Source organism: Cylas formicarius, unplaced genomic scaffold (genome assembly GCF_029955315.1).
Source record: "Cylas formicarius isolate icCylForm1 unplaced genomic scaffold, icCylForm1.1 PGA_scaffold_7__23_contigs__length_41026272, whole genome shotgun sequence".
In the NCBI taxonomy this organism is placed as follows: domain Eukaryota; kingdom Metazoa; phylum Arthropoda; class Insecta; order Coleoptera; family Brentidae; genus Cylas; species Cylas formicarius.
The window spans coordinates 5,797,531-5,810,855 of NW_026844352.1; the positions used below are offsets into that span (position 1 = coordinate 5,797,531).

Consider the following 13,325-nt stretch of genomic DNA (forward strand, 5'->3'; position numbering starts at 1 on the left):
ATCTACTTAGGAACATTTTATATAAATATTTTCCAATTAATCGGTCATTTTCTTTTGATTTTTTTTAGTATGCAATACGCATCTCGTACTTTGGCTGGTGTTTTCACCATTTCTTCGAGAGGAGCATCTTCCCCATGATATATGAATGAATATAGGACTTGTTGAATGGTTGGTGGTGATCCCAGATCAACTTCTTCATCTTCTTCTTCCTCTTGGTGCTCTTCCTCACCCTTTCTTGCTTGTTGTAAAATGGCTTCCTCTGTCAAGTCTGCTGTTGTAGATAAATCCTGATCTATCACCATAAAATCTTGCAACTCCTCACTTGTAAACGTAATTGTTGTTTGAAACTGCTTTATCCACTCGCTTAATGGCTGATCATCTTCCAAGTCATGTTCGCATTCTCTCTCGGTAATAAATCCTGCATGACGACAGGAGCGTTGAATTGTTTCTGATGTCACCTCTTTCCAAGCTTTGCTAATAAAATTGACTGCGTCTAGCATATTAATGGAAAATTTGTTTTTGGGCTCGACCATTTCCATGAAAATGTTTTTCCTGTATCGACTCTTAAGACCTTGTATTACGCTCTGGTCCATCGGCTGAAATACACTTGCTGCTTTGGCTGGAAGAAATGCCAATTCAATATTCCGCAGATTTGGAATATGGGGATATGAAGGTCAGTTATCTAAGAGAAGTAATATTTTCCTTCCCTTTAATTCTGCATCCCATTTCCGTATCTCCTCTTCAAAAATTTGCGATGTCATCCATGCAGACTTGTTTGCCTTGTAAGTGACCGGCAAACGCCTGATGTTCTTAAAACATCGTGGGTCAGTTCATTTTCCAATCACGCCTAGCTTTCTTTTTTCTCTCCCACTAATATTGGCAGCTACTAACACTGTTATACGTTCTTTAGAAAGTTTTCCACCCACACACTTTTCGCTTCGAAATTTAAGAGTTTTATCTGGCGTCATTTTGCAAAAAATACCAGTTTGGTCAGCATTAAAAATGTCGTCAGCAGGGTACTTTTCTGCTAGTTTTGGCCACGTGTTCTCCAGCCAGTCGTTAGTGACGTTTCTGTCGACATCACGGGCTTCGCCACTTATCTGTCCATAATTTATACCATGTCTTTGTTTGAACTTCCCCAACCATTCTTCCGAAGTTTTCTGCTTTTGGTTTTACGATAGGTCCAGAGAGTGGTACATTTTTAAGACGTTGCTGTTGGAACTACTGCATCATTGCCCTATCCAAATCTTCAAATTTTGACTTTCTTAGTTTTTTACTAGAACTGAATGCCACTTCAGCCTGAATGATTTTTTCTTTGCACTTCTAAATCGTGGATACAGTCGACGGTGTAAGTCCGTATCGACGTCCCACATCATTTTTCTCCCCGTTCTATCTCCCGAATTAAAACAACTTTATCATCTAGAGATAAAATTTTAGAACTGATTGAAACAATGGTGTGTTAATAGCCTATTACGAGAAAAACACTTAGGACGAGCAGGTTCTCGGCAATTAGATTATTAGGGTAAGGAATTCTGAGAAGGTAAGAGACTCTATTAATTGTAAGTCGGCCTCCATTCATTACTTTGTTACCTGATGTGCCTTTTTTCTTTCGGCATGGAGAGTGAGAAATTCGTTAATCCATAGTGGATTAATACATAGCTTTTTACATTACACAGACTTTCGCTATAGGAAGTTTTCACTGTATATCATTGTGCTCCTCAAAAACCAACATCTTTCACTGATTCTTAACGATATTGTGTTGATACAATGTTCATTTATTAAACTTAAATGTTTAACCAATCTGTCTATATAAGTAAGTAAAATATCCGACCATCATATCGTGAACCTAAAACTGATCGCGAAGACAATCTATAATTGAAATTTGATTTTTTTCTTTTTTAGTTACAGTTTGTAAAGATATGTTAACTAAGACGGAAGATGGCTAGTTTAGTATTTTCCTTTTGCACAAAACATAATTTGTATGTACTGTCAAAAATTAAAAACCTGTTCATATCTTCCAGGACCATGTGAAAATTTTCACAAGACTTAATGCCCTCATCCAATTTGAAATCTGCATACACAGAGTTTTCCGATGTTTCACTTGCAACAAGAGGATCTTTCAGTTCTTGCAAAAGAGCTTTACCTTTTTCTTGGAAATTAACTACCTTTCGAAACAAAAAGATCTTACGTGACACACAGTTTTCAAAGCGGATTTATTTACAAGAAAACATTGTTATAACTCGTTTAATACCTCAACGTTTCCAGCTTAAACGTAATCAGTCTGTAAATAACGCTGTTGTATGAACTATTAGTCACCGCAGGTAAGCTGTGATCAGCATTCGAAACTCAGGCGCATTTTATTTAATTAACGTCGTGAGACATATTTTTATACCGGGTGTCCAAAAATTGTGCAAACGATAAGTCCCATTTTGCATACTTTTACGCGGTAAACTCTGGTTGGAATGATTGTGCAGTTACGTCACGTGTAGTGACGTACTCAAAAATGTTCCTTATGTCTTAGCTATATTGCTACCATTTTCAGATACGTTCCGATTTTAATTAATTCATTAGTATAAAGTAGATATGTAATCCTAAAAAATGAATTAATTGCTATTTTGTATTTTGCAACGCGGTAGTAATAGAATCACGGTAGTTCGTAAAAAATGTTAATGTACTTAGGTACATATTACTATTTTTTTTTAATGAGATTATGGCAACCTGGTTCAGCAGGATATTTATACGAATGAACAAAATAAAACGCTTCAAATATATGAGAGATAACAAATATCCCAATGCTGCGACAACAAAAACAACGAAAACCAGAAGTACATACAGACCTAAAACCCAAGAATCAACACGCTAATATATATTTCAGAAGGCGGAACAACAAAACAAAACATAAAAAATAGACTGCAACAAGAAAAAAAAGCTACAAGAATTTTAAACTCAATGCGCTGTTCAGAAAAAATTAGGTTAAATACAAAACTGACAATCTACAAAGTTATAGTGGAACCCATTCTAACGTATGGATGTGAGTGCTGGCAATTGACGGATAGACAGGAAAAACCAATTGATGCTATTGAACTGCCTGAGAAGATCCTGCAGGATATCTAGAACACAACATATACGAAATAAAAATATACGACGAGGAACAGGGCGAGTATACACGACTGCAGAGAGAATAATTAATATGGTACGGACATGTGATGAGAATGGAGCAGGACAGGTGGCTGAAAGTAGCACTACTGTACCAACCGCTAAATAGGAGAAGAAGAGGAAGACCCTTAAGGACCTGGAAGGAAGGTATAAACAGACAACGAAAGACAGCTATGCAGGAAGACGAGCGGATGGATACGAAATGCGGGATGCGGCAAAGAAAGCTGTAGGACCCCCGCTGTATATATATAATACTCTTTACAATCTGATCAAACCATCTCTAACATTATGGCCATTTTCCAATGCTAACTTCACCGTTCTTAAAATATTTTTTCTGGCAAGTGTTTCCTTCATTAAACTTGGATGAAATGGAATATTCCTTGGTTGCAGCTCCTCGAAAAAAGACTACCTGATCCAAATTTTATTGGGTATTTTCTTAGCAAGTTCACAGTGATACGATGCGTTATTCATTATTATTAATGAAGGTTCACTAAGATTGGGCAACAGCTTTTGACTGAACCACCTTTTAAAGAAAAAAATGGGTATAAAACTAAAAGTTTTGTCTCTGTTCATATCTTGGAAAAAGGCTACTATTCCCATAAAAAAAGACCTTTCAAATTTTCAGTGCACCGCAATCAATAATGAGTAAATCTTTGTTGAACTGCCACTCAAAACTGCAAAATGCATCACCATAGTACACGCTTGCTCTTGCCTGCAATAGTATATTATGCAACAAGTGCGGTAAACGGGATTTGACTCACGAGTTTGTTTGACACGAGCGGAGCGAGTGTTTAATAAACGAGTGACTTGAAAAGTTCACCGAATGTGTTGCATACTATACTTTTTCTACAACCGTTAGTTTTTGGGTCCATTTTCGCAAAACAACACTAATACATTCGCTGACATGACCGTCAGAATTGACAAACGTCAAATTTCAAAGCGTGGGAAATATCTCCGAAAACATCCGATTGCTCCCAAACCCGTGCGGTAAAATCCCGGAAATGTCCGAAGTGGCTCGGATTCGTGGGAAACGAAACTGACGTGGTAAAGTGACGCTTTCCGCGTGCTGGATCAGTGTGCAATTAGGTATTTTACAAACGGGAGAAAAAAAAGTATATTAACGATTCCAGCTTGGATTATCGTGAGGAGGAGGAGGAGTGCCGAACTCTTTGAAAATTAGTTTCAAAAAAATCTTTTAAAAAATATTCCCAAGAACAGAAGCTACGACGACCGTATGCTACCCAATTAACCGTATGCTACGTAATTAATAACATACCAATTGAGAACTAGAAAAATTCAGTACAGTACATTATAAAAAATGTTGACTCTTACATTTAGATTTTCTATACAAAACATTTGTATACAAAATAACATAAATGCTATTACTCTCTGATACGGAAACCGAATTAGATTTACACATTTGGAATAAAAATGTAATTATGTATAGATATTCTTAACTATGAATATTGTGTAATTTAATAAGATTAGCGAAGATTTCATATTAAGTTAATGATTTATCACGCATATTGTAGGAACCAACACCGGTTGTGGCATTTATTGTAATTAAAATACCCTGGCCACATCCTCACCGCATTTTCTCGCGTAAAAGTTAGTTTTACTCCATTTACATCCTGCAGAAGTTCCATGGTGGTCCGTAGAACAACAATATATGCTTCTACCAGTTCATTATAAAATTCTCACGCTTTTAATAAACAAATGCGACATAATTAGGACATTTCACATTTTAAAAAAATGACCGCCTATTTACTTACTCACAAAAGCACCGACCTTACCTCCGGCTTTCCAAATTTTAATATGTGGCCAGTGGCGGCTCGGCAAATCTTGAAAAAGACTAACCAAAGGCGGAGAATTAATAATTTCGTCATCATTTTGCATTTCACTGGAAGCATCGTTAAATGTCGAAAAATTTTTTAGTTGCTCACGTAGAGTCGTATCTAATTCGGTCGAAAAATTAATAAGACTGCTGTTCGTTGTTTACCATTTTGTCCGCCACAAAGCGATAATTGCGCGATATAACCGGCTGTGTAGGTTTCAGCTTCCTCTGCGCTCAAGAATCAAGATCAATTCTGCTAAAAATAGCCAAGGGAATCTCTTACGTTTCTGAAGTTATATCAACGACAGAGAAAACATATACTTATAGAAAATAGAAAACGTTCTTAAGAAAAAAGGAAATTCTTCTCTCCATTAGAAAACATTATATTTTCACTCACTTTTCTTAAAAAAGGTCGTACTCTCTTGGTTGCATATTTTTGCTCCAAATTGCGAAATACTTCAGGATTCCAGCGAAATTAACTTGCCCAATTGCCAACGCAGCGGAAAAATTGCGATGTAAAAGGTTAGGTTTTATTTTGACGTGACCTCGTGAACTTTTTGTTTACTTGATTAGATTGCGAAGATTGAAAAGATTGAAAAGATTACGGCTGGCGACTAACTTCTTTTCAATACAACGAAAACCCTAGCTTAATCATTCGACACTTCTATTCGAAAACTATCAAATTACTTAAGTAGTATAGTGCTGTCGGTTGTAATCCACTTTTGGCGGGAAAATTTAGATCTTCGTGAATGTTCGGGTGTGTTCGGGTTGGTGCGGGAAAATTTTGAATTCTCGGGTATCTCCAGAGGAAAGGGGCAAGTTCTGTCGTGGGGTACGTTTAATAGACAACGAATCTGCATTAACAATTTTAGGGCAATCTGTTTTTAAAACGTTGCCCAGGAAAGTTGCTTTAATATCGACAGAATTCTTCTGTAGTATACGCTGGACATCTTCTTGTTCAATTTTTCCATCACCATGTCGTAGACAATGACAGTGCATTTATAAATACCTGATTTGTTTGCTCTAACACTCATCCAAATAGTTGAAATGCATCTTAACTTGAAGGCAATTAGAGCTGCAGTAAATAATCTAGGCTCATATATTTACGAGGTTACTTGGCCTGGAATAGATGCAGCTCCAGTATCACGATAAAACTTTGCTGTCTTTTAAATATATACCTTAGTAGGCTGCGAAAAAAAATTGAAGTCTTGCGTCAAATGGTTTTTTATTGAGAAAGGCTGGATGGTGTGTACGGCCAAAGTTCTTCTTCGTATTCTGAAAGAAAGTGAAAGAATGGGCAAAACGTTTTCGAATGGCTCAGGAGTCCCTTGAAGATGATCCAAGAACTGGTCGACCAGTGGTGGTCATAACGGAATATATTGTTGCGATTGTGGAAGAGGTGGTATTGAGTGATCAACGTTTAAAGGTCAAGGAAATCTCAGAAATTACTAAGCTTTCTGATACAAGTGTTCGTCGAACCCTGCATGTTCGTTTAGGTATGCATAAGGTTAGTGCAAGATGGGTTCCTAAAAACCTTTCGACTATTCAAGAACAACGCCGTGTAGAGTGTGCGCGGTCTTTTTTCGAACTCTGTGGGTCGGAACCGAAGCCTGTGATAGAAACTATTCTGATGGGAGATGAAACTATGGTTCTCTATTATGACCCTCTATCGAAAAAGGAATCAATGGAGTGGCGTCGTAAGGATGAGGCACCTCCAAAAAAATTCAGAGTCAATAAAGAAGGTGATAGCCACGATCTTTTGGGATTGTGAAAGAAATTGTTTTTATAGATTTTAAAGAAACTAATACCACTGTCGATGGTAAATATTACTCAACATTATTACATAAATTGCGGGACTGCATACGTGTAAAACGTCGAGGAAAACTGACCAGAGGCGTGCGTCTTTTGCACTATAATACATCTGTCCATACTGCTGGTGTTGTACAAGCTGTTATTTTAGAGTGTGAGTTGCAACAGATGGATCATCCTCCCTATAGTCCAGATATGGCCCCCAGCAGCTGCTATTTGTTTGGATATTTGAAAAAGAACTTACTTAAAGGCGGTTTAACAACGAAGTTGAGTTAAAAGAGGCTGTTTTAGCTCATTTTGCGGACAAACCAAAAAAATATTTTTTAAAGGGATTGAGTTGTTAATAAAGAGATCTAATAAGTGTATTGAAGTTAAGAGGGATTATATTGAAAAATAATGAAAAATTGTTACTCTACTTTGTTTCTTTCATATTCAGGCCGGGAAATTTTGGCGCTGCCCTCTTATATTATAACGGTTTGCTTACCTATCCAACTGTTGTCAGCATTACTGAAACCTAACCACTTACAACTAAACATACCCCAGTATGTTTTATTTTCTGTATTTAAAATTCATTAAAACCACCTGAAATTTTTTCACGTTTGTCATCACGTAGCAAATATGTCGTTGGATTCGTAAACTTGACTTTCTTGACCAGTTTCGAGTATGGCGTTCATCAAAACTGCTTCGGTACGTACTTGTTCTGATAAAATATCCATTGTGGCCAATGAAATACGAAACTCTCAGGACATAAATCAAGGATTTATCCACTTTTCTACTTGGAGGGCTTAAATGGTTGGTCAGCTTTGATATACACTGAGAATGGGTTACTTTGGTATATTTCAATCAAAACTGTTTTACGGTATAGAAATTTTCTTCACTAAAGATAACCATTGCTTCATAACTACATATTGAGGAACTGTTGGATAGGATAGGACATTTAATATAGTGAATCTTCGAAACTTCAAAAAAGGTCTATGTATGTCTATGTTCTTGGTCAATCTCATTAAGACCCGATTTTAAGCTACGAGGCTCTTCCTCACATTTTACTGTTTGATAAATTAATTGTTGGCTTTAGTGGCTCATATTTTTCCGTTTTATTGTACAAACGTATTCAAATGAAATCCTGTCCTATTCTTTCAGTCGAAGCAGTACGACCTAAGATCGTAACTCACTTGGACGACTCGACCGATGTGATTCTAAGGGCAGGCGACAACTTTAACATGACGTGCCAGGGCAGTAAGCCCCTGAAGTGGGTGACGCCGGAAGTACAGGCAAGTGCGACCATGAGGTCCCCCGATCTTTCTAATCTTCTCAATTATTGCATTTCAGGAACCTAAAAACACTTGGACTACGTTTTCCGTGAAAGACTTCGAGAGTACACATAATTCTGACTACCACTACGGGGCGGTTTTGTACATAACCAACATGTCCTACCCCTTCGTAGGGTTCTACGTCTGCGCTCACCAAAACGACAGCGAAAACTACCTGAGCGAATCGAAGAGCGACGAGAATGATAGTATATATTTATATGTCAACGGTAAGAGGGTAGTAGTGTTATTAGCAACACCTAAAAAGATTTTTGTCCATGGGTTTTCATACATTCCAGGTTATGACTTTCATTTAAATTTTATTCTAAACTCAATAGAAAGGTATCAGCTGAAAGGCAGTGAAGTAGGACCTCAAATTTGTAAAAGTCTTGTCAGACAACAAATATCTGATCTAGCACAGCTGTTACGTTTCAACATAACCACACAAAAATCCCGCTTAACGTTCGCTGGGATTGATGCTCACCAGTTGATAAATCGGTTTCTTCTACGATAGGGGTAACTTTGGCCTCCAGACACTAGATGGCGCTTCGCGTATTGTCACTTCAAGTTCAAGAGGGCGTTACATCGTTGACCCTATAGTCCAAGCGTAGTCTAAGTCGCACTGAGATACAGTGTGGAGTCTTACGGAGTTCTATGTACCCACCTGCAGAGTTAATTTAAGCGGATAATAAAAAACTTGTTATATTATGTATGGTTTTTCCCTATTATCTTCTGAACATACTAATAAAAACAAATGAGCACCGAAAATGTATAAGAAACTAAGAACTTCATGAATGATGAAAATCCAGCCTGATTGCAAAAATATATAGTTTGCAGGTATTTGGTATTTTTGAAAAGCAGATTGTAATTATTTCACAGTAACTAGTTTTAGAGAATACCAAAATAGTTATCATTTGTACATATATTTTGCTTATAGACCCATAAGTTCATATGTAATGCACCGTGGATACATTTTTGCAAAAAGTTTAGCCATTTCACAATGGCTGACGTTTCGCCAGTCACATTGCTGGCCGCTTCAGAGCTGAACTACAACTTAAATGTCTCGGTTAAGCGCTTAAGGAGAAAACGCAGTACCAATGCTCAAGATTTGCTCCAAAATAATCAAGCACATTTTGTATGTTTCTATCGTCTTTACCATGTATGTCATAAGAAAAAATTGTATAACGCAATTGGAATGTGGTTTATTTATAAACACCAAAGGGACATGTAAATCTAATGATCGAAGGTCCGATCATTAGTGAAACATGGCTTCTATTTCTTGAAATCCTCGGGCATCACTACGTGTAGTTTCGAGAAATACCTTCTTCATCAATCGCTTCTTCCAAGTTGAAAGACACTCAGAAAACATTCATTTGTAAGCAATATATTAAAAACTGGTAATAATCAGCAATACCTAAGGTATTGAAAAGGATGGTTTTGCCAGTTTTGGACGGAGCCTTTCATAATATCATTGTTGAGCAGAATTATGGGTGCGTTCTACCGTGACGAACCTTTTTTATGTATCTTAACTTCATCGCTGGAGCTCTGAATAATAGCTGTGTGCTGTGAATTGCATTCTATACATATTGATTTGATCAAAGCCTCTGATTTGCTGGACTAAGGAGGATTACTGAACAAACCTCAAAAGTTTGGTGTTAGTGGTGCGTTCCTATCGTGGCTATCAAGCTATCAGCTCTTTCCTCTCCCCCCCCCCCCCCCCCAACATAAATGTAATATCCGGCGTGCCTCAGGGGTCTCATCTATCCCATCTAGGCCCCAAAATTGTTTCTTCTTCTAAGATATATTCTGTCTTTCGTGTCACAAATGTTTAGTTTTAATTTTCAAATCCCCTCTAGAGAATTGAGAGGAAGTCACCTTTCGTCTCCTGTACTGACTCGACATGCTCAAAACATGCCTTTAAATAGACTTGTCTCCTTTGGAAATTAATACAATACCATTGATTACCTTTAAATACCTTTAAAATTAAATTAAGACAAATTTTCTAAGTTGATTTGCAGTACTGAATTTTTTTTATCCATACGTTAATTAATAATGTTTCAACTATTGTGCCGTCTGAATAATATATAGCTTTTTATTGTCCATAATTTGTTATTTTCTATTTGTTATTTTACCCTAGTTTAAGTTACCATAAGGTTATTAATATTTAGGATAAATTTCTTGAAAAGAATAAATAAATAAATTTCTATGTAATAAGCACCTACATATTGTAAATTTCGATTTTTTAATGCACTCTTGCATTCACAGATACCGAACATTTATCGGTATTGGACGAATACCCGATCCAGCCAGCTACACAGTACCAAGAAACTACCATACCTTGCAGACCGACAGCGCCCGACGTTAAAGTGGAACTAATGAGCTTTGACGAAGAACTAGTAAGTTTATATCGTAGTTATAAGTTCCATTTTGTCAATCTGCTCGAAAATAAATAATTTGAGGTCTAGGACAAAAAAGGGGCATCACTACTTGTGCACTTCTTTTTTGTTCTATGCGATACGAGGGTCGTTCGATAAGTCCTTAGTAAACGTTGGAGAGAAAACATTCTTTGAGCAATTCTTCACAGCAATTGCATCCAACTCTTGGCATTTTCACAAAAGAAAGGAGGATCTTCGAAGGTCCTTAAAATATACATTTGTTTGGGTGATTTCGTCCTTTGTCCGCCATGTCTGGAAACAAATCGACCACCAGATGGGGTGATTGCCATCTTGAACCCAATTTCTGCAGAGTTTTCTTATATTCCTGATATTTTGAGCGAACACATTTCAATTTAGGTTAGTGAAGTCCTGGAATTGTAAAAACAAATTGGACTGAATGTAAAGGATCTCTGGAATAAGGCGTTCTGACGATGTAGCATGGTTAGTTTGTTTCTATACCTTTGTTTACGTACATTAGCAAAGTCGATGAATATAAAATTTTCATGACGAATACGTTGAAATGTAGAGCTCTTCTTTGTTCCGTTTTACGCCAAAAAAACACACACAATATTTAATCATTCAAAGTTCCACAGGCTACCGTAATACAATTTACAAATCTTCTGCAATGCTGTAAACTCAAATGGAATTTTTTAGTTGACGGATCGAAGATGTTGAGAGATTTTTGGACAAGTAGTAAATCTGGTTTTGATATAATATTCCTTCTTCTCAAAACCTTCCGTAAATTTAAACTCCATTTGAGATACCACATGACAAAATATCAAGTAGGCTCAAGGGACATGTAATAAACTCATCAACAGTTGCCAATCTTCTTTTCTTCTGATTTCCTGATTTCAAAAACATATAGTTTATTGGCATTTCATTCAGGCTGTTTTTGAGATATTTCAGTTTAAAAATAATTATCATTCGATATTTGGACAATAGTCATATTCTTTAAAAATGACCAAGTCTTCCTTGATAGCAATCATGTTATCTATGTTTGCAATTGTTTTAACAATGTCCTGCTTTTGACAACTGATCAAAACTAAAGATCTGCAGCGTAAGTTAAATAACTTAAGATATTTCGAATGTGTTATACTGAGGAAGAAAAACGCTAAATAATAAAATTATATTATTCAAACGGACATAATGTTTCAAGGGTTAAAAGAGAATATCGAGAAATATATCCGGGTAGAAGAGTTCCTTCAATAAATTCAATTAAAAATAGACAATAGACAAAATAGACAATAGAAAGAAATTTTGATGAAGACATCAATATATTACTTTACGTTCAAATCCAAGGACGGAGGTCAGTTAATGTATGGTGTTGTATGTTGAACAATATGTTGGTCAAAGCAATTATATACGACGAATCCTTGAATGACCGACGATATTTCAATTTCCTTGCAACAGAAATAGAACAGTTGTTAGAAAATGTGCCAGTTAGGAATTACTTAAATTTAATTTAGCATCAAGATAGCGCACCTCCTCATAATGTCAAACCCGTTACCGATAATCTAAATAATAAATATAGACTTTGGATAGGTAGGGAAGGAACTATTAAATGGTGTGCCAACAGCCCCGACTTGAATCCTTGTGACATTTTTTGTGGGGATACTTAAAAAAATTATTATTATAGGCATGAAAGTTTACAAGTGATATGAGAAAGACTTAATATCGTTTTACCAGATCTAAACAGAAAAAACCTTGATTTTATCACCTCGTGTATTAATTATTAAGTTATTTAACTTACGCTGCAGATCTTTAGTTTTGATTACTTGTTCGAAGTAGAACATTGCAAAGGTAGATAATATAATATATGTTTTTGAAATCAGGAAAAAAGATCTACGATTTAAGCTAACAATATACAAAATTTGGAAAAATGATGTTGCTGTCATTTTGACACCCTCAAATCTTCAAACTTTTGTATTTACACTTTTTGTAGATAAGATTTAATCAGCTTACACTATTTAGATGAAAAACCATGGAAATGTGGCTTTGAGATCCATAAGATCGAATGTCGTGTAAAATAGATGTGTAATAAATAGTTTAACATATATATATATATATATATATATATATATATATATATATATATATATATATATATATATATATATATATATATATATATATATATATATATATATATATATATATATATATATATATATATATATATATATATATATATATATATATATATATATATATATATATATATATATTTTTTTTTTTTTATTCGGTTTTTCAAAATGTCTTGGTAACGTTCAGGAACGATAGAAGTCCAAATAGTTAGTTTTAATTAAACGATTTAAACGATGTATACTGCTGACGCTTTAACAGCTGTTGAGTTGGTATCGAAAAAAATCTTTTCGATAATACCAAGAACTTAATGAACGACCCTCGTATCTTTTGGGCATTCGGATTTTTACCGAGTAACCACCAACAGGACGGAAGAGCCCTGGTCCACTTCGACCCTCACAAAGGGTTTCTTACGAACAATACTAGAAAAAGTGGGGAGGCACTTTTCAATTGTAATTTCTCCGGCAGGCGGTCATCCATCTCCAAGATAGTTATCGTCGATATAGAACGTAGGTCCCGTAGATCCTTAGGGCTAATCGATTTAGATCCACGGTCCCATTTGATAGCTTTGATTATAGTTGACAATGGTAATTCAAAGTGTTCTCTTGGGCAATGCGCGGAAGGAAAAGAAAGAAAACCAATTCAAATCGAAAACAACATCAAATCTATTTCATAAATCAATTCTCGCCATTCAAAACAGTC

At 35.8% G+C, this 13,325-nt stretch overlaps 1 protein-coding gene across 4 annotated transcripts in view; it reads left to right on the forward strand.

Moving 5' to 3' along the window:
* The window catches only part of LOC132704564 (vascular endothelial growth factor receptor 1), a 78,857-nt gene that overhangs the window by 9,632 nt on the left and 55,900 nt on the right, over positions 1-13,325 (forward strand). For 3 of the 4 annotated variants that reach the window (XM_060674635.1, XM_060674636.1, XM_060674638.1), the window contains exons 2-4: positions 7,940-8,070; positions 8,129-8,336; positions 10,372-10,502. In XM_060674635.1, the coding sequence (XP_060530618.1) occupies positions 7,940-8,070; positions 8,129-8,336; positions 10,372-10,502 (470 nt within the window). Of the gene's footprint in view, positions 1-7,939; positions 8,071-8,128; positions 8,337-10,371; positions 10,503-12,990; positions 13,133-13,325 lie in introns of all 4 variants that reach the window. The other variant, XM_060674637.1, reaches the window with a different exon arrangement.